Source organism: Mus caroli, chromosome 4, assembly GCF_900094665.2.
Source record: "Mus caroli chromosome 4, CAROLI_EIJ_v1.1, whole genome shotgun sequence".
Taxonomy (NCBI): Eukaryota; Metazoa; Chordata; class Mammalia; order Rodentia; family Muridae; genus Mus; species Mus caroli.
Genome location: NC_034573.1, coordinates 65,523,117 through 65,547,529, shown reverse-complemented (window position 1 = coordinate 65,547,529; position 24,413 = coordinate 65,523,117). Strand labels below are relative to the sequence as shown.

The 24,413-nt window shown below is 41.6% G+C and overlaps 1 protein-coding gene across 19 annotated transcripts in view; it reads left to right on the top strand.

The window, feature by feature from the left end:
* Tle1 (TLE family member 1, transcriptional corepressor) overlaps nt 1-24,019 on the top strand; it is an 82,896-nt gene extending 58,877 nt beyond the window's left edge. For 8 of the 19 annotated variants that reach the window (XM_021161418.2, XM_021161417.2, XM_021161414.2 and 5 more), the window contains 11 exons: nt 434-586; nt 1,918-2,062; nt 2,680-2,781; nt 3,055-3,251; nt 4,573-4,649; nt 16,274-16,523; nt 17,709-17,956; nt 19,394-19,541; nt 21,538-21,688; nt 23,257-23,333; nt 23,433-24,019. In XM_021161418.2, the coding sequence (XP_021017077.1) occupies nt 434-586; nt 1,918-2,062; nt 2,680-2,781; nt 3,055-3,251; nt 4,573-4,649; nt 16,274-16,523; nt 17,709-17,956; nt 19,394-19,541; nt 21,538-21,688; nt 23,257-23,333; nt 23,433-23,540 (1,656 nt within the window). In that variant the 3' untranslated portion in view covers nt 23,541-24,019. The remainder of the gene's footprint in view (nt 1-433; nt 587-1,917; nt 2,063-2,679; nt 2,782-3,054; nt 3,252-4,572; nt 4,650-16,273; nt 16,524-17,708; nt 17,957-19,393; nt 19,542-21,537; nt 21,689-23,256; nt 23,334-23,432) is intronic. The other 11 variants (XM_021161430.2, XM_021161428.2, XM_021161423.2 and 8 more) reach the window with 3 other exon arrangements.
* Nucleotides 24,020-24,413: the final 394 nt, after the last annotated feature.

The following is a 24,413-nucleotide window of genomic DNA, read 5'->3' as shown; positions in this document are numbered from 1 at the left end:
TGGTTGAGTCTTATACCTTCATGTATCAAGAATGTAATGGATGCTTATAAATGGGTAGTCATAACCTAACTGAAGCTGTAATTTCTCTTTCAAAACATGAGGTTTGGGAATGGACCTCAGTTCAAGAGTGTTTGTCTGCCATTGGTGCCAACTCTGTTTGATCCCCAACCCCCCAGAAAGAAAAATCTGTTTCCTAAGTCATTTTAATTTCTGTGGTTGATGTCTGGCTAGAGGATGTTCCTGGGTATTGGGAGAGAGAGGATTGTTTTTCTTATGATATGGTTCTGGGTGTTTTATAAATACCATTTTGTTCATTTAGTGAGCATTACACTCCTCAAATCTAAAAGATTTTCAGTATTATCCTTTAGTTGAGAGTATGAGAAAGTATGTTCATTCTGAGCTAAAACATGTCAACTTGTTATTGTGTGTTGAGGACCCTTCTTCTCCACATGCAAGCCCCACACACTCACCCCGGGAAAATGGAATTGACAAAAACCGTCTGCTGAAGAAAGATGCTTCAGGTAGCCCGGCATCCACAGCCTCCTCTGGAAGTTCCTCTTCCCTGAAATCCAAAGAAGTGAGCCTGGTAGGTAGGAGCTGCTTTTTTTCTGGGTGACACTGCTATTTCCTTTGTGGAACATGGGATCCTGAAGTGTGTGAAGTGGGGATTTTGCTGCTTAAAGCTTTTGTGTTCAAGTGTTAAGACACTTGCTGTCCTATTTACTGTTCACCTTTACCTCATTTGTCTCTCAGAGCACAATTAGAGTGGGTGTAGAAGTTTCTGTGTGCATCGATCGTTTTTCTCCTTAGATATGCTCAGCTCTGTGACACTTAATAAGTGGTAGTGAATAACTGTCACAAGGAATCTTGATTTTGCTAAGCTACTGTTTATGGGGTAAACTGAGCCATTGTGCATATCACATTCTCATTGGCATGTACACAGGAGGCATGGGATCTTCAGAGCCCATTCATCATAGCCCATTCATGTGGTCCTTAAGCCACTGAACAAATCTTGTATAACTTCGGATGGTAGTGCTTGCCTGTAGTGCCTATATTTGGGAGGATCTGGCAGGAAGGAAGCTCTTGAGTTAGAGGTCAAGTCTGTCTTACATTGTGAGACTACCTCAAAGTAAGTCTTTACCTTGGTGGCCTCAGGGCTATCTCTTTATGCAAATAGAGTAAAGTAAAACCTGAGTAACTTGTTGAGAACATTCTATCAAATCCTAAGCCAGAGCTGAGGGTTTTGGCTCACTCTGTTTTCTACACCCTGGTCCTTCTTGAGCAGTGTTCTAGGGACACAGGAGTTGAGAGATAAAAGAAGATACCCTTTTTATGGAATTACTGTCTCAAGTTATAAAGGTTGCCAACAGGTGATAAGTCTCCTCTGTGCACGGATGGGTCTTCATTAGCTAGGTAGCCATAGAGAAGAGCAGTGTGGGAAGGGTGCTTCCGGAACTTTATCTCTGAAGTGCTGGTTTGCTTCTAAAGTAATTGGTAGTTCAGTGTCTGTCACCATCAGTCTGAGTCCCCAAAAGATGAGGCTGAGAAAAGGGTTTCACTTTGGAGATTTGTAGGCCAGGTATGCCCTTCGAAGTGACTTGGAAAGAATCTCCATGTGGTCATCTTTCTAACCCAGCAAAGACCTAAAGTTCACAAGCTTCATGGAAAACTTGTTGTAAAATAAAATTTGTGGAGGATCATGCTCTGTGTGTCTCCGGCTCGAGTTTTAATCTGGCAGGAAGAGGAAAGGTCAACATTTCTCACTCACAAGTTAATGCTGTCGACATTGTGTGGATTTATGAAAATTGGCTAGGGTGTCGCTAGAAGGTGCCCAGTGCCCCAGCTGCTGTTGTGATAAATTGTGTAATATGGCTTGGATTAAAAATAATACTCATTTAATTTGTTTAATGATACCAGCATGAAAAAGCCAACACTCCTGTTCTGAAATCCAGCACACCGACGCCTCGGAGCGACATGCCAACCCCAGGCACCAGTGCTACTCCAGGCCTCCGTCCAGGTCTTGGCAAGCCTCCAGCCATGGAACCCCTTGTCAACCAAGCAGGTCAGCACCCCTTCCCCTACTGTGCTTTGTTTCTTCTGCCCCAGCTTGATGTGCTGTCTGCTAATCTCCTGACAGTTTGCCCCTGAATGTGAAGCACTTGGAGCTGTTCTCCTGTCTAAAAAGGCATGGTAGCAAGCACATTTGTCCTGGATTCCAGCAGCTGCACCAGTTACTCTCCAGCTGTTTACATTCAGCTTCTCTTTTATTTAAAAATAGTCCAAATCCTAGTGGTTACAGTAAAGTTCCTGATAATTATTCCAAACATAATCTTACAAGTCTGTCATTGTATGTCTGAGTGATGTTGCTAATATTAAGCCCCTTGTCAACCAACCAACCAGCCAACCGAAGTGGCTGATTTTGTAGCCAATGTATACATTTTGCTGCCTATAGATGGCTAGGTTTTGTTTGTTTGTTTTATTGTTTTGTTTTGTTTTTTGCTACATCTTTGGGAGTCAGGAAGTTGGGAGGTTTTGCTGATACTCTAGCCCATGAGGTCACTCATAACGTTGAATTTGATCTTCCTCATTGGACAAGCTAAAAAGTAGCAGCCTGAGTCCAGGGGAATTAGGCACCAGAATCCCCTTCCTAAAGCCTTGCTCTGGTTTGCATAAATCCAGGATTTGGTTTTCATTTGGATTTGGTACCAGGGAGTGGAAAGTTCGGACTCAAGGAGAAATCTTGGATTTTATCCAGAAAGTCTTCTTTTGAGATTAAGTCAGGTAAACACGCAGACTCTGTACCTTGGCTTGCCCTTTATGAATTGAGTGCAAAGATGTCGATTAATCCTCCTGGCTTCCTGGTGCGGCTGCTTTGCCAATGAGGAAATATGGGGGTTGTGCTTTCTGTCCTTGAGGAATGGACCTTGTGTCTAGATTGGGGATCATGATTGCTATCCCCTGAAGCCCCGCCCATCATCATAACTAATGACTAGAATCATTGGTCAGGTTTGGCATGATAGTCAGTCTCATCATACATGGCATGTTTCCTTGCAGCAGCTGGCCTGAGGACGCCCCTGGCGGTGCCTGGCCCATACCCTGCCCCCTTTGGCATGGTGCCCCATGCGGGCATGAACGGAGAGCTGACCAGCCCTGGTGCTGCCTATGCAGGTCTACACAGCATGTCTCCACAGATGAGCGCTGCAGCTGCTGCAGCAGCTGCTGCTGTGGTGGCCTATGGGCGCTCCCCAATGGTAGGTCATGTGCTTGGGTGTGCCCCAGGGACTAGGCAACCCAAAGGGTTCAGGGCCCAAGGTGTGTAGTACTCAGGCAGTGAGCTTCTGGGTATACAAACTTGGATGAAAGGCATAGAGTTGCATCCTGGGTGATTGGGTCTAAGATATATACCCTTACTGCCTTGAATGGGATACACCCAACGACATGCTTGAAAACCGACACCAAAGATGATTCTCACTGTTCAAGTCCCATATTTACTTTCTTGTCAGCTTTGGGCTATTAAGCTAGAGAAAATGTCTTTTGTTTCATTGTATCTGTAGATGAAAACAGCAGTGTTTAGAGGTCCTTGGATGGATGGTTCCAGAATAGGTCACCAATTTTTTTAAATCTGAAAATATTGAAGTGATTATAGTCATGTATTTTTGAGCTCTTTTCCCTTTTTTTCCATCATAAAAATTTTTTTGAGAAGCCTTAGCCTTTTCTTTCCATGCCTATATGTTCTTTAAAGAGAATACTCTGGCTTAGGTAAAAGAAGCCATTTTTGTATGCCTTGGACAGATTTTAAAGCCATTAGGCCAGTCTTTCCATGTTGCCCTATCTTTTGCCACTCAAATGGACTAGTTTTTTAGCTAAAAGATACAGAATTGCATTTGAAAGGTAAAATTACACAAGGAAAAGGAGTAAAATACAACTCACAGCAAATCTCTCCTGTAAGCCATTGGAAATATATTATGGTCAGGTTTTTTTTTTTTTTCCCCTTTACCTCCTTGGGTAGATTGCCCCTTGTAATCAAGTGTTAAAGTGGCTAATTGTTTTTATGGTGCACAAATAGGGATAGCATAGAGTCTATAAATACTGACCATGATACATCGGTTTTGGTTACCATGATGGGGGGGTGGGGTGGGGGTGCTCTTGTCATTTGAGGATAATAGCCTGTTACACTTCAGCATTCCAAAGTTCTCTAACCTGTCCCCAAGGAAGAAAAGAATGAAATAGCCCATGGTATTAGTGCTAGACTGGTTAGTATTCTTCCTGTGCTTCCTGTCCTGCGTAAGGCAGGACAGCTAATGTCTATGGAAAATGTTTATCCTGGAAAGCTGGTACCGGGAGTGTACAAGTTGATCATACTTCATCTCCACATCACAAAAAGGAAGTGGGTTTGTAGTGTTTTAGATGAGGTTTCCACACTGTACCTTTTCTTTGGAAAAATACCAGCCCTTATTTCTGTACCCACTGAACATTGCTTAGGGGATATATGGATTTATTATATGAACTAAATGTCCACAGAGTGTACACCTTGCATGAACTGAGTCTGCCGTGCTGTACTTTCATTTCCAGGTTGGTTTTGATCCTCCTCCTCACATGAGAGTACCTTCTATCCCCCCCAACCTGGCAGGAATACCTGGAGGGAAACCGTGAGTACCTTTGTTCCTTGGTTTTGGTCTGTTTCAGAAGTGGTAGTGTCAGCAGTGTGGAATCCCCAAGGGAAGATAGGTTTGGATGTTTCCAAGGAGACTTCTAAGGAGTGCTACCACTTTTCTATAAATACGTAACTTGTAGGTGTCATGCCTCTATCTTCTCCATGAGTGTGAGCTCCTGGGCTCATGCGTTTAGTTATTTTTGAAGAGAAGCAATAGAAGAGATGACAGGTAGGAGGAAAGAGCTGGAGATGCTTTTTGCAGGAAGCTGCTATCTTGATGTGTGGTTGAAAGACAGCTGCTACATTTTCACTCATGTTGTACACAGGTAAATTGTCAGAAACTCTTAAAAGCATAGACTTAAACTGCTAATCTCTTTACCCAGAACAATGCAACATTTTCTGTGTTTTGGTAGAATAAGTTATTTGGTTGGTTTGTCTTGTGGAACACCCATGTCCCACTTTTGCTGGGTACTTTACTTTGCCGTATAACACTTATAAGAGGCACAGCTTCCTTATGAGGGAACAAGGGACGTAAATTAAAGGATATAAAAGCATCCAGAGTGTGAAAACACTGTGTTGTTTTATTCTGACTTATTAAAGAAACAAATAAAAAAATCACTCCCTTTTAGTGTAAGTTAATAGAAGCATTCTTTCAAAGAGTTACTGATTTTTCTCAAGTTTTATACAAATCAGAATTAAAATGTAAAAGCAAAGTCAATCTCTATGTGTGTGGGGTGGTGCTGTGTGGCTGGGGGTATTATGAAGTATTGACTTTACAAATGAGAGATTCTAAAGGGTATGCCTCGGGCCTCCATTTAGTCCTTATCTTACCCCTTACACTCAAGGCTTGTCTTTACCTTCTATCTTTGTGTCTTGAGGGAATATGAAGGACAAGTAGCTGTCTAGTAGGAAGAGATACCGAGTTGCAATACTGGAATAGATGGTTGGTGTTCAGGACATGTGTAACGTAGACCATATTTCTTAAAGTTTGTATATGCATGTGTTTGTGTGCACGTGGTTATAGATGCACCTAAACATGCACACAGGCATGATTTGAAGCAAAACATAGGGATATTCTAAGTCTTTCCTTGGATTGTAGGTATCTGTATTTCTTTGTGTTTGAAGCTGTGCTAACACTAGTCTTAGTGATACTGAAGGCCCTGCACTCAGGAGGCAGAGTCAGGGTGATTGCAACTTTGGATTCTTAGACTATACACCACAATGCTCTTTCAACACCACCACCAACAAAAAGGCCTACAACTATAATTTAACATTATAATGTGCTTAGAGACAAAGGCTATAGTAGCAGATTGTTAAAACTTAAGGTGTTCATTGATATCTGGATCTGAACTGCCACTACTAACATGTATGCGGAGATGAGGTGAGCTGCAGTATGTGCGGAATACAGAATTAATTGATAGTATGGAATCAGTGAAATTCCCCATTACTAGGTTCTGGTTATGAAGTCTTATTGCTACGATTAACCCATTAGTTTGCCTGAGTGAATACCTACAATTTATTCCTCGGTGCTTTCCAGAGATTTATAGTGATACATATAGTCAGAGTGATATTTCTGAAACAGGATAATTTATTTGAAGAAAGAACACAAATTCTAAGTACTATTTGATATAAGAGTCAGTAGTTTTGAAGTGACTGTCAGCTGTCTAAAGCTATTAGTGACTGGGCTCATTTGTGACAGTGGCAAGTGTTTACAGACCATCCTTTGATAGAACTGATTGGAGGCACTTAAGAGAAATAGAGACAAATCAACATGTCCTGGATAGGAAGAACAAAGAATAACAATTATGCAAATAAGTCTGAGAAAGAGCAGCTGAAGGAATATTTGGTTAGGCCTGCTGGAGGTGGGATAGGTATTCATGGTTTCAAAATAATATCCTGTATTTGAGAACAAAGGACTCTTCAGGAATAGGCTTCTCCCTGTGTTTCCTACATTGAGGGCCTGGTAGTGTGGCCACTAAAAGAACAACTATCAACTACAATTCCACTTGTGTTAAGTTATGTATAGGCAGAGCAGTAAATGACAGGTAAACACACACATGAACAAAATTGGGATGGGAAATGCCCTTAGAAAGGAGCATACACAGTGCTAAAGCTCATGTGGGAAGCACTATGTCAGCCAGAATCCATCAAAGGGACAGCCAGATCATACAGTGGGAAAGAAGTAAAGGACTCATGTACACATGGATGAGTGCCTCCAGACAACGACCTCTGGGTTCAGCTGGGCTGGAGAGACATTTACATCTGTGGTATAAATGTTGATGTCTGTATCAAGTTGGTTATGGTAACCTCTTCATGTAACAGCATACCTCTGAAGAGATATGCCCAAGGACAGGCAACTTGCAAATGTGAACATCTTCAGGCCCTACCCCCAGAGGCCACACTGTGCTGCCAAATGGACATCCTCTTGATATTTGTAGGCTCACTTGCAAAACACAGCATTTTACCCATTGCTTTAGTCTTTCCTTATAGGGTACAGTTTGAGGCCACCACATCTGCTCATCAAGTTTCCAGGCACTGTTACTTCTTCCCTGTGCCTCTTGTATTGGGACCTACTGCCTGGCTAGAGGGGACCTGAATGGGAGCTCACAGCCCAGGAAGTATGTGGTACAAAAGAAGCATTTGTCCTCTACTCTTTCAGTCTTGCCATGGTCTTGGGGCAGTGGTTTTTCATTTTCCGAATGCTGTGACTCCTTAATACAGATCCTCATGCAGTGGTGACCCCAACCATAAAATTATTTTTGTTCCTACTTTATAACTAATTTTGCTGCTGTGACAAATTACAATGTAAATATCTATGTTTTCTGATGAACTTAGATGACCCCTGTGAAAAGGTCATTGAACCCCCAACGGATATGCAAGCCACATGTTGAAAACCACTGTTATGGGGACTAAACTAAGGAGACAGATTGACAGAATGCACATAAATTGTATTAAGTTTTTATGTATTGTTGAGATTCCTCACAAGATATTAACCTTATAAAGAAGAATCAAGGCAGATAACTCATACAAGAACACTTATACAGAATGGAATGATGACAAGACAAGGGAGTTGTAGTAGCTGTGATGTTTTGGAAAATGAATGGAAGAAAGGATTATTTTGATCTAGGGTTCCTAGACTTTGGTGATAAGCTGCAGGGTAGATAAGTTTAAGACTTTGTTTTATGGGAGGTGGCATAGAAAGTCTTTCAAACTAATATGCCAATGAAATATAATTTAGGTGGTGTCTTTGTTTGCTTTCCATTGCTGTGGTAAACTCCATGACCAAAAGTAACACGGGGGTGGGGTGGCGGGGAGGAAAGCGTTCATTGAACCTGCATTCTTAACTAAACAGCTTATCATTAAGGAAAAAAAGGGCAGAAACCTGGAGCAGGAACAGAAGGAGAAATATAGAGGGATGCTGTTTGCTGGCTTGCTCCTCAGGCTTATGTTTAGCTTTCTTTCTTACACCTCCCAGGACCATCTCCCAAGGATGATGTGAATTTGGAAATGCTTGGGATTATACAGTGGTGGGACGCTTACCTAAACCATAGCTCTGTTGAAGACTTTGCACACATTGCTTGCTCCCTCGGATGTCGTGCCCATGGAGCCTCCACAGATATATTTTCACAGACATTTGCATTCTGGTAGCCCTCTATTAGGTCTGTGACATTGACCTTGAATTATAGTCACATGAGCAAGTCCTGTTTCTACCTTCTTCCTCCTAGTAGAACTAAAGTTCCCATAATTCCCTTGTCCCTTGAGCAGAGATACCCTTTTGGGGTAGTAGTTGAAAGTCAGACTAATTATAATTGGCTGCAGATTGTAGAGTAGTGTACTGGCTAGTTTTGTGTCAACTTGATGCAGGCTGGAGTTATCACAGAGAAAGGAGCTTCAGTTGGGGAAATGCCTCCATGAGATCCAGCTGTGGGGCATTTTCTCAATTAGTGATCAAGGGGGGAGAGGCCCCTTGTGGGTGGGACCATCTCTGGGCTGGTAGTCTTGGGTCCTATAAGAGAGCAGACTGAGCAAGTCAGGGGAGGCAAGCCAGTAAAGAACATCCCTCCATGGCCTCTGCATCAGCTCCTGCTTTCTGACATGCTTGAGTTCCAGTTCCGATTTCCCTTGGTGATGAATAGCAGTATGGAAGTGTAATCTTAATAAACCCTTTCCTCCCCAACTGCTTCTTGGTCATGATGTTTGTGCAGGAATAGAAACCCTGACTAAGACAGGTAGTTCAAGTTCTTTCACCCTGTGCTTGAACATCAGGCACATAATTCTGAAGTCTTCTACTTACTTGTTTAGAACTTAAATCAGGCTTTTAAAGTTCTTTTGGGTGTATAGAGCCTAAAGGGAAAAGAAAATCATGCCATTAGAGAGAAATTCCCTCTTAGGAAGAAACTGTTTTATAGTAGGTAACTTCTAGCCAAGAGGGGCTCAGTGCCAGCATCTTCCATCCCATCTCCCTCTGCCTTTTCTGATGATTAACATGGGTACCATAGCTAGCTAGCTTAGTAGATTTGAAAACTTAGTTGTCTTCACACTTAGATGATGTGTTAGGGTTCTTCAGAGAAACAGAACTAATATATAATAGAGAGGAAGGGAACTTCATATGAAGAATTCACCCACATGATTATGAAAACTGAGAAATCCCATGGTCTGCCATCAGTAAGCTAGAATCCTGGGGAATCTGACTGAGTCTGAAGGCAGGGGAATGGGATGGATGGGAAAGGTATAGCAGTTTCAGCTGGAGTTTCAGTCCAAGTCTGATGGCCTGAGAGGGTACTGGTGTCACAATGACAGACCAGGCTAAGCAGAGAGTGAAATAAACAATAAACCTTTCTCAAACTTTTTGCTGTTTTGGCTGGGGTTTTTGTTTTGTTATGTATTTTGTTTTGTTTTGTATGTGCTGTTTTTGCCATTGTTTTGGACAATGCCCAGTGTTGCCTGCCTATATTGGTGAGATGCTAATGTCTTTAGAAACACCTCCCAGACACAGCTAGGATGTTTTCAGCCATCTGGGCATTCCCTAGTCTGGGCAGATTGACACATAAAATTAACCACCACAGTGATATTTGGCTTTTGAAGGCTGTTGCCTGCTAAAAATAGTGTCTATTCTGTGTTTTGCTTTTGCTGTGTGGGTATTAGTTTAATTTGTTTTCAACTGCTGGGTCGTCTGGTTTCTTTAGTTACCTTGAATCAGGGCTTGTCTTTGATGTGTAGTTATAGTTGTCCCTCCACAAACCCCCTTTTCAGAAATGACTGCGTTTATGAGATAGGAATAGAGCCTGTGTATTTCTTCTTCACATTTATTTACAACAGGTGGTTTCTTTTGCTAGTATTTTAAAATTGTCTAACATAGCCATGTTTCCTCCAGAAACCTTGGGGCAAAACCTTAGGTTTTGTAGTGTTTGGCAACCTTGCTCTGTTGGAAATGTTTACCACGTTAGTTCTTGGGCATCTCATGTTGACTCTCCTGAGTAATATCCCTTTGTATCAACATCTTATATGTTTTTTTTCTGCTAGTGATCAGGCAACAGTAGATGACTTGTTCAGACTCAATGGTTAAGCACTAGTTCTTCTATGGGTTGATGGAGACATTTCATTCGACTTTAAAGAGCTGTGGGACAGTAAAGGCAGAAATGTCCTATGTGATAGATGCTGTAGTAAAGATTCAGAGGAAGAGCTACCTGCAGGGAGTGGTGGATGGGACCCACGTGATGTGTACCTGAGAGAGAGGGGATGCTCTTCTAGGCAAAAGGGAACATTCCAAGTAATGTGGGACAGACACCTTGAAGATTGGCAGCAGGTGATGTTTTGGGGGCTGGCTTGTGCTCCTAAGTGGCAAAGAGCTTTAGTGCCCTATGAAACAGGACTAGTTGTCTTTAAAATCTTGAAGGACCTCAGAATCTGTAATGAGGCTAGAGAGCTAGTCAAGGTTTTTGAACTGTTCAGGCTTTTTGTACCTGTTATTATAGTAAGGACTTTCACATCAGCAGTTCCATGTCCTTGGGCAACAGAGACTTACCCTTCGTCTCTAGAGTCTCTGCTTCATTACTGTTTACTGGATTCTGCCAGTGCGGTTTGATCAATTTCCAGGTCACCAGCAAGTCTTTAAACACAGGTTTTCCTTTGGTTGCAGAACACAGCATAGCTTTGTTAACAGGAGACAGACTGCTTGCTCAGAATACATTCTTGCTATTCAGCTTACTGTTCTGGGAAGAACCTCAGGAGAGGACCCTTTCCTTTTAGCACTTCATTGCTACCATGTGCCCAATAACTGAGAAGCCCTTTGCTCTCAATAGGTGCTGATTTCATTTCCTTTTAAAGTGGTAAGTCCAGTGGGCTTTCCTTTTACCTCTCTAGTTACACCTCCTGATTTCAGAATGAGAAGTGAATGAATCAGTAGGAGTTTAGCCAGAAGGCTATGGAAACAGGGGCCTCCTCGTGGGTATGGGCTTAGTGTAGTAGAGTGGTCCCAGATCCTTCAGTTTCTGGGTCATAGTTTGCTACTACTGTCCTCTTCCCTGTGGACATTTGTTCACATCTTTACCTATGGACTTGTCACTGAGCTTGATCTTGTGACCCACTTACCTCATTAGACATCTCTTGCTTGCCTGATTGTTCCCACCTGTGTTTTTCTCTTTTCCTGGATCCCAGGATACTTGCACTTGCCCACCGGAAGGATTTTCAGCAGAGCCTCATTGGCTGTTACATCTGTGGTGGGTTAACAACACTGCTGTTTCCTGGAAACTCACTGTAGTTCCCAGTACTGTCCAAACACCAACCCTTACAAACACCAATCCTTAGCACCAGAATGTGCTCCTATTGTATTCTTTTTGGTTTTGAGGTGTTGTTGTTGTTTTGTTTGTTTATTTTTTGAGCCCTGTGCATCAGAGAACAGATATCTCATAGGCTGGAGAATAGCTAGTCAGTAAGAGCATACACTTTTGGTATAGCTATCGAGCTAGTGCCCCGGGTAGAGTCCATTTCACATAAAAGTTTAGGTTTTTCAGCCTGGTCTTGGACTTAATGTAGTGGGTGAGTTGGTTAGGAGAGCATCCCTATACTTTTTCTTGAATAGATAAGTGGGCCATTTAAAAGATATAACATAGGTACAGAGCAGTGCATGTAGGATGTGTATACTGCTCAATTGCTTTTTATTGGCAGTACCTACCTCTTCCAACAGCAATTACATGGAGGAGGAATACAAACCTTTCTCTTAGAAGGTCTGCTCATCACTTCAGCCACGGGGAAAACTGATACTGTTTTTTGCCTCTTTATGAGCTTATACAAACATAATCAGGCCATTCTTTCGTCTGACCTTATCTGTAATTCAGGTCTAAAAGAATAGTCCTCACTTATTGACAGTTTCAGATCAAGTGCAATCTGAAAGTATTAACACCATAAATAAACAGATTTTATTTATGTGTTTAGAGAGGGAGACAGAAGGAGGATATGTATATGTGTATGTGTATATGCATATGTATGTATATTGTGGTGTGTATATGTATGTATATTGTGGTATGTAACAATGAGATTCTGGGATTCTGAGTAGTAGATTTGCTTCATGTCACATGGAAAGTCAGTTGCTGTCTTATCTATTGGTTTTGCTCTATCTGAATACACTAAATATATACACGTGATCGCACAGTCTCACAATATTGTTCAGCCTAGCCTCAAATTCAGGGTTCCCCTGCCTCTGCCCCTGAAGAGTGCTACCCCAATCAACCTCATATATTGTAGTTTGTGCATTGTGGTGCTTGTGTCTTTAATAATAATGACCTCAAAGTATAAAGGTGTTGATTTGATTAGAATGTGTGATACTTGTTCTGTTTCATTATTACTATCTTATTCTTCTTGATTTGTAAATTAAACAAACATAATGTTTAAATAGATTCCGTAGATTGTACATTGGAAAGCTAGCTATAATGTGGTCTTTTGTTTTAGGCGTCCACCTGGGACCCAGTAATGTATACCACGAGGATAAGGAAAGGCAGTTGTGCTAACAGTTTGTTTGCAACTTCTCCATTCTGTTATTCCTAATTCCTCAGCCTATAGAGAAGGTAGTGTCTTCTGGGGTCTCTACCATTGATGTTGACATGATACCGTGTTTTGAAGGTTCCTGTTATTTTTGTGGGTGAATAACTAATTCCAGCCATCTCTGATCCCCTCTTGTTTTTCTCTCTATGGATCCCTGGAGGATGGCTCACAGCCTGAGTATTGTTCTGGTTTGTTCATTTGTTGAGGCTCTATAGCTTCTTAGCCCCCAGGACTGATTTATTAGCATCCATATGGGCTTCCCACGGGACAGATGGGTGTTCAAAGCTCTCATTGCAGTGTAAATCCATTTTAAATTGCCTCAATATGACGCTTACAAGCTCCTGTGTTGTTGGAAAAAGAGCACACCTGGGAGATAGATCTCCCAAAGACTAGTAGACAGCTCTCCCATCTGTACTTGGTACAGATACTTTGTTAATCTGAAACATTTAACTCTGTAACCAGTGGGATTCTAATTGAAGATAAAATAGCCTCCCACTGAAAACCTGGCATTGCTGGAAGGGCACCTGATGCAAATTTGTTTCCTTGTTGGGGCCCCATCTTGATGTATGAAGACCAAGTCTATTATGAGGAACACCATTCCCTAGGCAGGAGAGCCTCGACAATGCTAAAAGGAGAAAGCTAGGTGAGAGTAAGCAAGTGAGGTTGGATCCATGTGTTTATTCTCTCTGCTCTTGACTGGATTTGATACTTTAGTCTCCTTGCTTGACTTCACCTTAGTTGGGGACTCTAACATGGGATTGCAAGCCAGGTAAACCCTTCTTTCTCGAAGTTGCTTGTTGTCAGAGGTTTGTTGTTGTTTTAATCAGAGCAACAGAAATGGAACAGAACCATTACATAACTTTGCTGGTAGATTTTGTCCTACCAGTTATTTGAAGTCCAGAATTCTTGAAGGGCAGAAATAATAGACTCAAACCTCTAAGCTTTGGTAGTTTTGTCTCCAAGGGAACAAAGTACTATTTGATTGAAACTACTGATATCCCATAATAAGTATTGTCAGTCCCTATTCAAATAACTGTATTATGCATATATATATTTCGGTATTGGGAAGAATACAGAGAGTCTTTCTGAATAGAAAAAAGTCAGTGCGTGATTTAGAGGATTGAAGAATTAAGGGCTGAGGGAGTGAGATATATATATAAAATCTCCCAGAAAATTCTTTGTGGCTCCTGTTCTGTAGCTCAGTTATTCAAACTGAGTTATACTAGCTGATTGCTAGGCCTGATGACACAAGCCAGCTACCCTAGCTAATTGGGGAGGTTCAACAGGAAGATGAAAAGTTCAATGCCATCCTGTATGACTTAGTAGTACTCTGTACCCAAAAAGGGGAGCTAGAGATAGAGTTCTGTAGTAGAGACGTTGCTTAGCATGCATAAGGCACTGAATTTCAAACCTCCACAACGCAAGGGAAAAGAACCAGAACCAAACCACCAGAGTAACCTTCATTATTCTGTCTCCATCACTAGGAGTCATGATAAAACAGCATTGTTAACAGCTGGTGACATATAGCCTCTTTCCAGTGGCCATTAAAGCCAGTTTTCCAAGAGATAATGGACATTTAAGATCTTTTCTGTAGATGAAGGGAGGAACATTTAAAGTCTCATTTATTTGATATGTTGCTTCTATGGAGGGAAATAGTAACCAATCTTTATTTCCAGGCCAGCGAATGTGCATTTTAAGTACAGCCTCATTGAGAGTTCATATTGAGTATCAGTTTTCAGTTTTCTGCCAAGTTATTTTGTACAGTTGAGTTATTAGCAGAATAAAAAGTTCAAGAGCTCTGTTAGTATTTATGGTGTTTCAGAAAGGACTCATCCTTACCCAAGGAGGTAGCAGGAACAGAAAAATCCTTCAGGCTTTGTTTATGCTTGGTGACAAGAACTCCTAGATCTGTGATGTCTGAGCTAGGAGACAAATGGGGCCCTCCAGTTTAGGATGAGAGGAGAAGCCCTGCACATCTTCCACTCGAGAGTGGCTTTGCTGTGTGTTTTATGATGCCCATTGTGTGCTAGCTCTAGGGAGTCAAGTAGCAATTTAATACAGTGGAAGAAAAAAAAAATAAGTCTTGAATTTTGTTGCCAGAGATAAAAGTACATGATGAGGATTAGGCTCATTTGTGCTGAACAGGGAAGAGAACTGCAGGCAGACTACATGAAAGTTTCACTTGCTTATGAAAGTCAGCAACCCAGGGCAGGTGTCAGCCCAGCAGGATCTTCTACCACCTTCTGAAGTGACTTCTCATCTTCAAAGTCAGCTTGCAGTCTGAAGGACTTTCTGAGTCCAGTCAGCTTGCTTACGTAGGCATTGGGAAGGAAAGGCATCACTCGTTTTTTTCTTTATTGTTTTCACCGAACCTTGGCCTTGCACACCCTATGTAGAGCTCAACCCTGAGCTGTCCCCAGTTCCTTTGCTTTACTTTTGGAAATGTTAGAGAAACTTTAATTTTTAGGTAAGTTTCAGGTTAATAGAAAAATGTGCAGAAAGTACTCAAGTGTCCCCCTTTCCTAGCCCCCTTTCAAGTAAAGAACTAAATTGAAAGTCCTCTCTGCAAGTTCCACCTGCTTCCCGTTGTACAGCATTTGCTGCCCTGGCTAATGTGGACGGGGAAGATGCTCTTTTAGCTGGTTGCTTTGCCTCCATCAGATAAAATTGTCATTTTGAGGTAAATATGAGAAATTGTTGGGTAGGAAATCTGTCATTTGATATCAGAATTTCTTTCTTTTTTTCTTGGTTATGTAAGAGGAGTCTGAGACAGAAGTGTAAAATAATATGTTTTAAAAGCAGTTTTTTAAAAAAAATTTAAGTTATTTTATGTTTACATGTATATTTTATACATATATGTTAATATACCATGTGTGTCTGTTCATGGAAGAAATAACAAGGTTTCAGAGCCCCTAGAAGTAGATTTACCAATGTTTGTGAGTGCTGGGAGTAGAACCCATGTCCTCTACAAGAGCAACCAGTGCACAGAACCACTGATATCTTTTCCAGAAACTCTTTTTGTTTGCATGTTTATATGTTTGTATTTTCATTATAAGATACATTATTTTTAAGATTTGTTTATTTTATGTATATGAGTACTCTATCTGCATGTACACCTGTGTGGCAGAAGGTGGCATCAGGTAATATTACAGATGGTTGTGAGGCACCCAGGAATTGAACTCAGGACCTCTGGAAGAGCAGACAGTGCTCTTAACCTCTGAACCATCTCTCCAGCCCCATGATTAGAGTTCTTAAAGACATCATCTTAAGTGCTTTAAATTATAAGAAATCATGTATGAGGGATGTAGAAGGCTACATCAGTTTAGAAGCACATTTTTATAGTGAGACTTGAAAGAATACTTTTCAGAATTTGTAAGAAACAATTAAAAACATTTAAATTGAGTTTTATATACTTTATAGAGTTTTGTATACTTTAGAGCATTGTAGAATAGTAGCTTGAATGCAGACTTTAACTGTTGAGACTTTTGAATTCAGAAGGAGAAACCATGACAAGAGCGTGCCTCCTTCCCATCTCCAGGCTGCAGCTCCCTTTGTGATAAGTGCTTTTCTTCCATTTAGAGCATACTCCTTCCACGTTACTGCTGATGGCCAAATGCAGCCCGTTCCTTTTCCCCCTGATGCCCTCATTGGACCTGGGATTCCCCGACATGCTCGGCAGATCAACACCCTCAACCACGGGGAGGTGGTGTGTGCAGTGACCATCAGCAACCCCACAAGGCACGTGTACACAGGTGGCAAGGGCTGCGTTAAGGTCTGGGACATCAGCCACCCTGGCAACAAGAGCCCCGTCTCTCAGCTGGATTGTCTGGTGAGCAAGCATCAGGTTCACCTGAGCCATTTTCATAAGCAGAGAGTAGAAGCCCCTCTGTTTCCTATGTTAGGTGGTCAAGCTTCTGCCCTATTCATTCATTGAGTAGGATTCAGTTATTGCCACTACACTGGTTAAATCCCAGTGTTGATAGACTTATTTTTGGAGATGTTTTGCAGTGGTTTGGAGCTCACTTTGAACACATGATTTCTAAGATGGTATCCTATGCAATAGAGAAAAAGTAGTTAATGTGGACTGTTGATCCCAGCTATCTACTCATTGTTAAATTTCCCTGTAAACTTTAGCTAAATATTAAACATCAACATTTGCTAATATGGCATGAAAACCCTTCCAAACTGGTTTGGTATTGTCAAGTGGGTGGGAAGGTAGCTTTTCCTTTCTGCCATAGCTGTAGTAAGACTGGAACAGAAAGAATTGTCTCCCAAAACACTAAGCTACTCTGTCAAGAACTTAGAAGCACCTATTTGCCTTATGATTGCCAGACCTGTAATGTTGTTCTTCAGCAGACTGTGAACTGGGCTGTCCTGACTATATATCTAAATAGTGTTATTCTCAAACAAGAAGGGCAGATAAAGACCTAACAAGCAAGTGAGGGGGGGGGGGGGGGGGGTTGGTGTGGGTGTGTTTGGGGTGATGCTTTTGTTGTGATAGTGCATACTTAGACTGAAAGCACTCTTTGTCCCTCTATCTGGGTTTGCTTAGATGGAGAGTCATCTTTTGGCCTTTTGATTAAGAAAGTTCCATAGGACAATAGCTATGGTAATATTGAGGAAGCCAATCCATTAAATTCTTAAATAAGTACTCAGAACTCATTGGGCAGTGTCAGAAAAAATGAAAACGAAAGCATGTTTGGGGGGTCTGCACTGTCCAACAGTAAATGATGGTGCGGGCAGTGTTCTCCACAGGAAAGTGCACTCACACCTGCCTTGCACCTAGATGCTTTCAAGTCTGTCTGTACAGTTGCAAATCAGGAATACAGCTTGGCAGCCCTGTGAGTTTATTTACTCTTTGGAAGAAGACAATGGCAGTTGAGCCCTGGTCTTTCCTGTAGAACAGAGTATTCATAAAATCTCTCTTGAAGTTAAAAAACAGAACAGCATTTAGGAATACACAGTATTATCAGTTGGCAATGCTCCACAGTGATTACATTTTTCTATTCCACAGAATAGAGATAACTATATCCGTTCCTGTAAATTGCTACCTGATGGCTGTACTCTCATAGTGGGAGGGGAAGCCAGTACTCTATCCATCTGGGACCTGGCAGCTCCAACTCCCCGCATAAAGGCAGAGCTGACATCCTCAGCCCCTGCCTGTTATGCTCTGGCCATCAGCCCCGACTCCAAGGTCTGCTTCTCATGCTGCAGTGACGGCAACATCGCAGTGTGGGACCTGCACAACCAGACCCTGGTGAGGTGAGTACAGGGACTTTCCTAGGGAAGCCTCAGTTAAGAAGCTGCTGTTTGTTGAGTGTTGAAACAGAGGCTATCTGGCCACCTGTGGGTGACGAGCGCACTTGGCATATGCTAGAGGGTCACCAAGACCCTCTTTCCCATTCTTTCGTCCACACTGAGATGTCAGATGCGGCTGTGTCAAGGGACAACATAATGTGGAGTAAATGATAATACAAGAGTCTCCAATCCAAATGGTTTGAGCTTGGCCAGTGTCTTGTTTGTGCAGATGGAAATCTACTGACACAAGACAACAAAAAAAACATTAAAAATAAGCTTTCATTGCATTGAAACCACAAAATAGCTTTAAAATAATCTGTATTTCTCATAGCTAACTAAGAGGGTTATTCCACTTGGAAGCACATGGGCTTTTTTCTTTCCCTTTCACTTTCAAATTCTAAGTTTGGTGCTCTGTGGTAATAGGGGATGGGGGACCTTCTTGACATTGAAGTTTCTAAGCAGTTCTATTCTGGGTCTTTTCTGGTTCTGAAGGTGGGTCCTGACCTCTCTGATCTGCCCTGGCGAAAGCATGCTCAACATGTAGAGTCAAATTTCTGAAAGTCACTGCATGCACACACACACACACACACACACACACACACACACACACACCCCATCTGCCAACCCCAGACCCCACTGTGCTCATGTTCTCTCTACTGAACTGACTTTGTTGCCTCCTGCCCTTCCAGGGGTCAGAAATCCTTGCCACCCAGTTGATTTGGGATGCCCTTTGAACATGGTGTGAAGGTCCTGTGAAAAGAAAGCCTTGTACTGGGGCTGAGAGCTGGCAAGTGTCTGTCCTCCTCAGTACTTTTCTTTGTCTCTACCTAACTCCTTTGAGGTCAAGAGGCCTGCTTGACCCTTGGTCTCTGGGAGTCCACATTTTCTCATGCAAGGCCCTTTATGATTCAGAAGGGCTGAGTACACAGAGTTCACACTGTGCTAGCAGGAAGGGCCCTACTGGAAGATTATCTTCTAAATGAATGTGTTCTTGGACTAAGCCTTTGACTTTCTGTGGGTTCAAGCCTTGGCCACCAAAGGACTGGTCTTTATCTTTCCTTAAGGAAATTGGGTTTTGTGTGTTTATCTTTATTGTCTCTTAGTACTTAAATTCTTTTCCAGACTAGGGAAGAGTTTCACTGGGTCTGTTTATCAAGAGGCCATAGGATACCTGGCTTCTGGCAGCATCCTGCAAGCCAGTCCATTTCTTTAGGCCTTGGATCTTGAAAAAGGAAACAGAACCTGCAGGGGCTGTTTCCTGTGCTCCTCAGGGAAAGGTTACTTTGATACTGCACACCAACAAACACTGACATGACACAGTGAGTCCAAAACCAACAACACAACAGTGTTTACCTTGAGCTCTGGCAGGAAATCATTATTCAGTCTGGTTTGTTTTATCAGGCAATTCCAGGGCCACACAGACGGAGCCAGCTGTATTGACATTTCTAATGATGGCACCAAGCTCTGGACAGGCGGTTTAGACAACACTGTGAGGTCCTGGGACCTGAGAGAAGGGAGGCAGCTACAGCAGCATGACTTCACTTCACAGGTGAGTGCTTGGCTCTGGCCTGCTGTGGAGTCAGAAGGGGTCTGTGGATCGTTCTCCCACCTCAGCATCATGCAGGGTACCATGATAAGCAGATGTGTTTAAAACCATAGACATACAACACACACACACACACACACACACACACACACACACACACACACAGGGGATGGTTACAAAGAATCCTGTGTGTCAAACCATGTTAAGATGCTTTATGTACACGTGGTTTTGGTGAAAAGAATTTATACAGTAGAGAATATACAGGTTTTCTTCAGCAGGATGCAGTCTGTTGTGTATATTAACACCATCAAATGCAGAAGGAGAGTGAAATGAATGTTAATTTGTTTCAAGGAGTCTTAAGAACATGTGAATACCCGTCTCCTTTCTTAAACTTAAAAAACAACCATGTTGAAGTCCCAACACTGAGGGGCAAGTGGACTCCTAACCAAGAAGCTATTTGCAATTGATACCCACTGGTAATGGAAAATCAGTTTTCTCCAATGGAGGGTCATTAGGTACATCTACTACCCTCGGGGCAGGCCCATACCTCAGAGTAATTGACCAACACAAACTCCATGGGGCATTGGGAGATAGGGGTCTTTTTTATGTTCTTTTGTTTGCTTGGGGGTTTTGGTTTTTGTTTTGTTTTTGTTTTTTGTTTTTTTGGTTTTTTGGTTTTTTTGACTTACTGATGTTTTGCTTGTTTGTATGTTTGTGATAGAAGGGCAGGAGAAAGAATATAAAGGTGGTTGGGTAAGAAGGTGGGGGGAGGGGACATGATAAAAATATATAATCATGATCACCTAGATCTATAGAAGGCTTTAGAGGCTTGACTCTAACACAAGGCAGTCCTACTACTTCAGCCTCCACAATACTAGGATTAAAGGTGTACACTACTATGACTGAGTAGAATTTTAAAATAATATAAAAACATAACAACTTTTGGAGACTGTAGACTTATTTGGCAGAAGCAGTTCTCACCCTTTACTGGTGTCTTCTTCTTAGTAACGCTGTTCTTCTGTGTATTACTCAGCCCCCGCCCCTTGCTCGCTTATGATGTGTTTTTTGTTTAAACGTAATAAAAATTTAAAAATCGGGTAAAAATGGAAAGCAACTACATATATTGTTTTAATTTCCTTCTGTTCCTCTGATAAGATATGACAGAAAGCAGCTTAGAAGAAAAATAGTTTAGTTAGTTAACTATTCCAGATCACAGTCCATTGTTGTCAGAAAGTCACATTGCTTCCATAGTCGAGGAGCAAAGAGGAAGGAAGTACTCACACATGCTGGTACAATGTCTGTGTTCTTTTCATTCACTCTGTGAAGGGGTAACACAAACGTAGTGGGTCTTCCCATTTCAAATAACCCAACTAAGAAAACATTTCACAGGCTTGCCTACAGGCTGACCAATCCAGGTAACTCTTCACTGAAATTCTTCCCACACAACTCTAGGTTGTATCAGCTCTCACATATACTAATGTAGGTGACTATTGATTTTAGTTTCAGAACTTTTCCTAGTCTACCATTCTGTGGAATATGCACAATATTATTTTTGGTCACCAGTTTTAAACTTAAGAAAATTTCAAATGTCTATAAATGTCAAACATATATATGCCTATATCAAATACAGACAATTATATTCCCTATCCTAAGCTATTGTTACCTGGCTAGTTTTGTTATATCATCCTCATTCCAAACGCTGAATTACATATCTTAGACATTGTATTTCTCACGTAAGTATTTCAGTTAGTGTCTTTTAATGACAACTTCCAATGTTATTATTAAAGATAATATCGTATTTCACAGCATGGGTGGAACTTTTAATCTTCCATTGTGTTCAGTAGAGGATTCTGGGTTGGGTTGCATCCCCTGCCCCTTCCCAGTGTGGATTTGGCAGATTAAACCCATTTTTCGACCCCATGCTTATGCCACTTGCTGACGTCTCACTTCCTTAATTTCTTGAGTAAACTCATCAGGGATCCTGTTTTACCTATAACAGATCTTCTCTTTGGGATACTGCCCAACTGGGGAGTGGCTTGCTGTGGGCATGGAAAGCAGCAACGTGGAAGTTCTGCATGTGAACAAGCCTGACAAGTACCAGCTGCACCTCCATGAGAGCTGCGTGCTGTCCCTAAAATTTGCTTATTGTGGTGAGTTCAGCTACAAGAGCTTCAATGGCCTAAATGGGGAAATACTTTTTAAAATATGCTTAGAGATGGTATCTGGGGAAAAATGTGTTGCTCCATGCAGCTGGATGCAGTAATTCTATTGCCCCTCAGAGCAGAGTAATGTGTGTCTCAGCCTGCTTTGTTAATTTGAGAAAAGTCAGCAGGCACTGAAATATATGGTAGGGGTGGGGCGTAATTGCTGGTGCTCTGAAGTGTGGAGGGTAATGATGTTTAGAATAGGACCGTAGTGAAATCACTATGTGCTGACTGTATAACCAGAATCCAGGGTCAGAAGGATGTTAGCTGTACTCAGATTCTTTTTTCCTGAATGAGAACAGAGAAGGGAACGTCCATGTGGAGACTGTGGTGTGCTTTGTGTGGCCACATATTTATTCACTCTGGCTGTGAGGATAGATGGGTGACTGATACTAGTTGCACATTCTGTATGCATCTGATAAATGAGCATTTCTGATTAGTTCAATATTGAATTCTTTTGCTCTCATTGTTTCCATAAGAATGAAAATGGCTATGAAACTGAGTCATGTACTGAATGTGTACATGCGAGAGTACACACACACACACACACACACACTTACAAACACGCTCAGGTGGGTGTCAAAGCCAGCTATCTTCCTGCCACTCAGATGACCAACAATGCCCAAGGCTTACCTGTTCTTTGACCTTCCCACACTGTCCATGAGGCTTGGATTCCAAGTACACAAGGCCACATGCTCGAAATCTGAATATGTAGACATGCTTGCACGTGTTTATCCACTCAGTAATCTCCAGCCTTCTTTGAGTATGAACAGGATCACACCAAGGAGCCTAGATGTAAAACTTGCCTGGATCATAGACCAACCCTTTGGACATGGACCTTAGTATGATAAAAATGTTCTCTTTGGGGGATAGCTAGATCATTTCCTGGATAAAAACAGTTGTTATTACTCAAGCACAGTGATGTGAGTTCAGCCTTTGAAACCCATGTAAAAAACTAGATGAGGTAGCTCACATCTGTAAACCCAGCATTTCTACAGTGTGATGAGAGCAGGAGACAGGAGAATGGCCTCTGAAGCTTGTAGGACAGCAATATAAACAATAATAAAGATCTTGTCTCAGTACAGGGGAACACCAGGGCCAAGAAGTGGGAGTGGGTGGGTAGGGGAGTGGGGGGCAGGGTATGGGGCACTTTTGGGATAGCATTTGACATGTAAATGAAGAAAATACCTAATTATTTATATATATATATATATATATATATATATATATATAACATATATATATATAAAACATATATATATATATGTTATAATATATATTATATAATATTGAACATCTGGAAAAATAAAAAAGATCTTGTCTCAGCAACAGCGCAGGAAAGAACCAGCTTTACAGAGTTGTTCTCCCATGTTCACACATGCTCCCTGGCCTGTGCATTTACACTCAGACACACATGCACATACACCAAACACTAAAACTAGTGCAAATTAACTAATTCCAACAGGGGGGGATTTTAATATTGCTGAAATCACCTGTGCCTTTGCTAATTCTAGGCAAATGGTTTGTGAGTACTGGAAAAGACAACCTCCTAAATGCCTGGCGGACACCATATGGAGCCAGCATCTTCCAGGTATGGACATGCTTACCTCGTGACCTTTGAAATAACTAGTGAGGCTGTCTCTACAATGGGACACATTAAATATTCTCTGCCTGCTGTTTTTTCTTACAGTCCAAAGAATCTTCATCAGTGCTTAGCTGTGACATCTCTGTGGATGATAAATACATAGTCACTGGCTCAGGGGACAAAAAGGCTACCGTTTATGAGGTCATCTACTGAGAATACCACGGCTTCATATATACAGTTGGATTGGGCCAAATGTTTGGAATTTGTAGAAATAGAAGTTATAATTTAAAAAAACAGAAACAACATCAAGAAACCTGAAGAAACCTGTTTCCAAATCTTGACACAGAACTGCTTTGAGTCTACAAAGCGAAGGCAACAAGCCTTATCAGTAGACAGCCAGCCGCCTGTCTAACTTTGGGCACCACAATCACACAGAAGCCAGGAGTGGGATAGAAGAGCTACCTGCTGCCTTGCCTGTCAGTCCTGCCTTGGCCCACTGTGAGCTTACCTTTCTGTTCCTTGCAATTCAGTTCACCTTGAGTCCTTTGTAGAGCAGTGGTGTCTGCAATGAACTTGTTTCTTGGTTTTGCATCTTGTGATTTTTTTTCTTTTTGTATTTTTTTGTTGTTTCAACATTTGTATAAATTGTAAATATATTTGGTTTATTACAGTAAAACCTTTAGTACCAGTAAGTGGTCTTCCTCCTTGACTCTTTTTAATCAATACAGTCGATTGATGTGGGTTTTTGCGAGTAAAGTCCATACACACATAGGTAGGTTCTTAGTACACTTGTTTTTGCAGAAATGCATTTGACTATGAACATCTGCTGTATTGGGACTGATCCCATCAAGTCCTTGGGGATCAACGGAGACTCAGGATCAGAACTGGAATTTTCAGTTCATGACAGCTTTAATAGACAAAATTGGAATTACCTTTAATACTCATTCTTTGAGGCTCTTGTGGTTAAGACTTAAAACTATTACTATGACTTTTACTTTGTTTTTACAGGCTCTTACACTATATTTTATGCTCACCTTAAGCTGGTAGCTATCCTCTTGTCTCAGCCTGGAGTACTAGTGTGTGCCA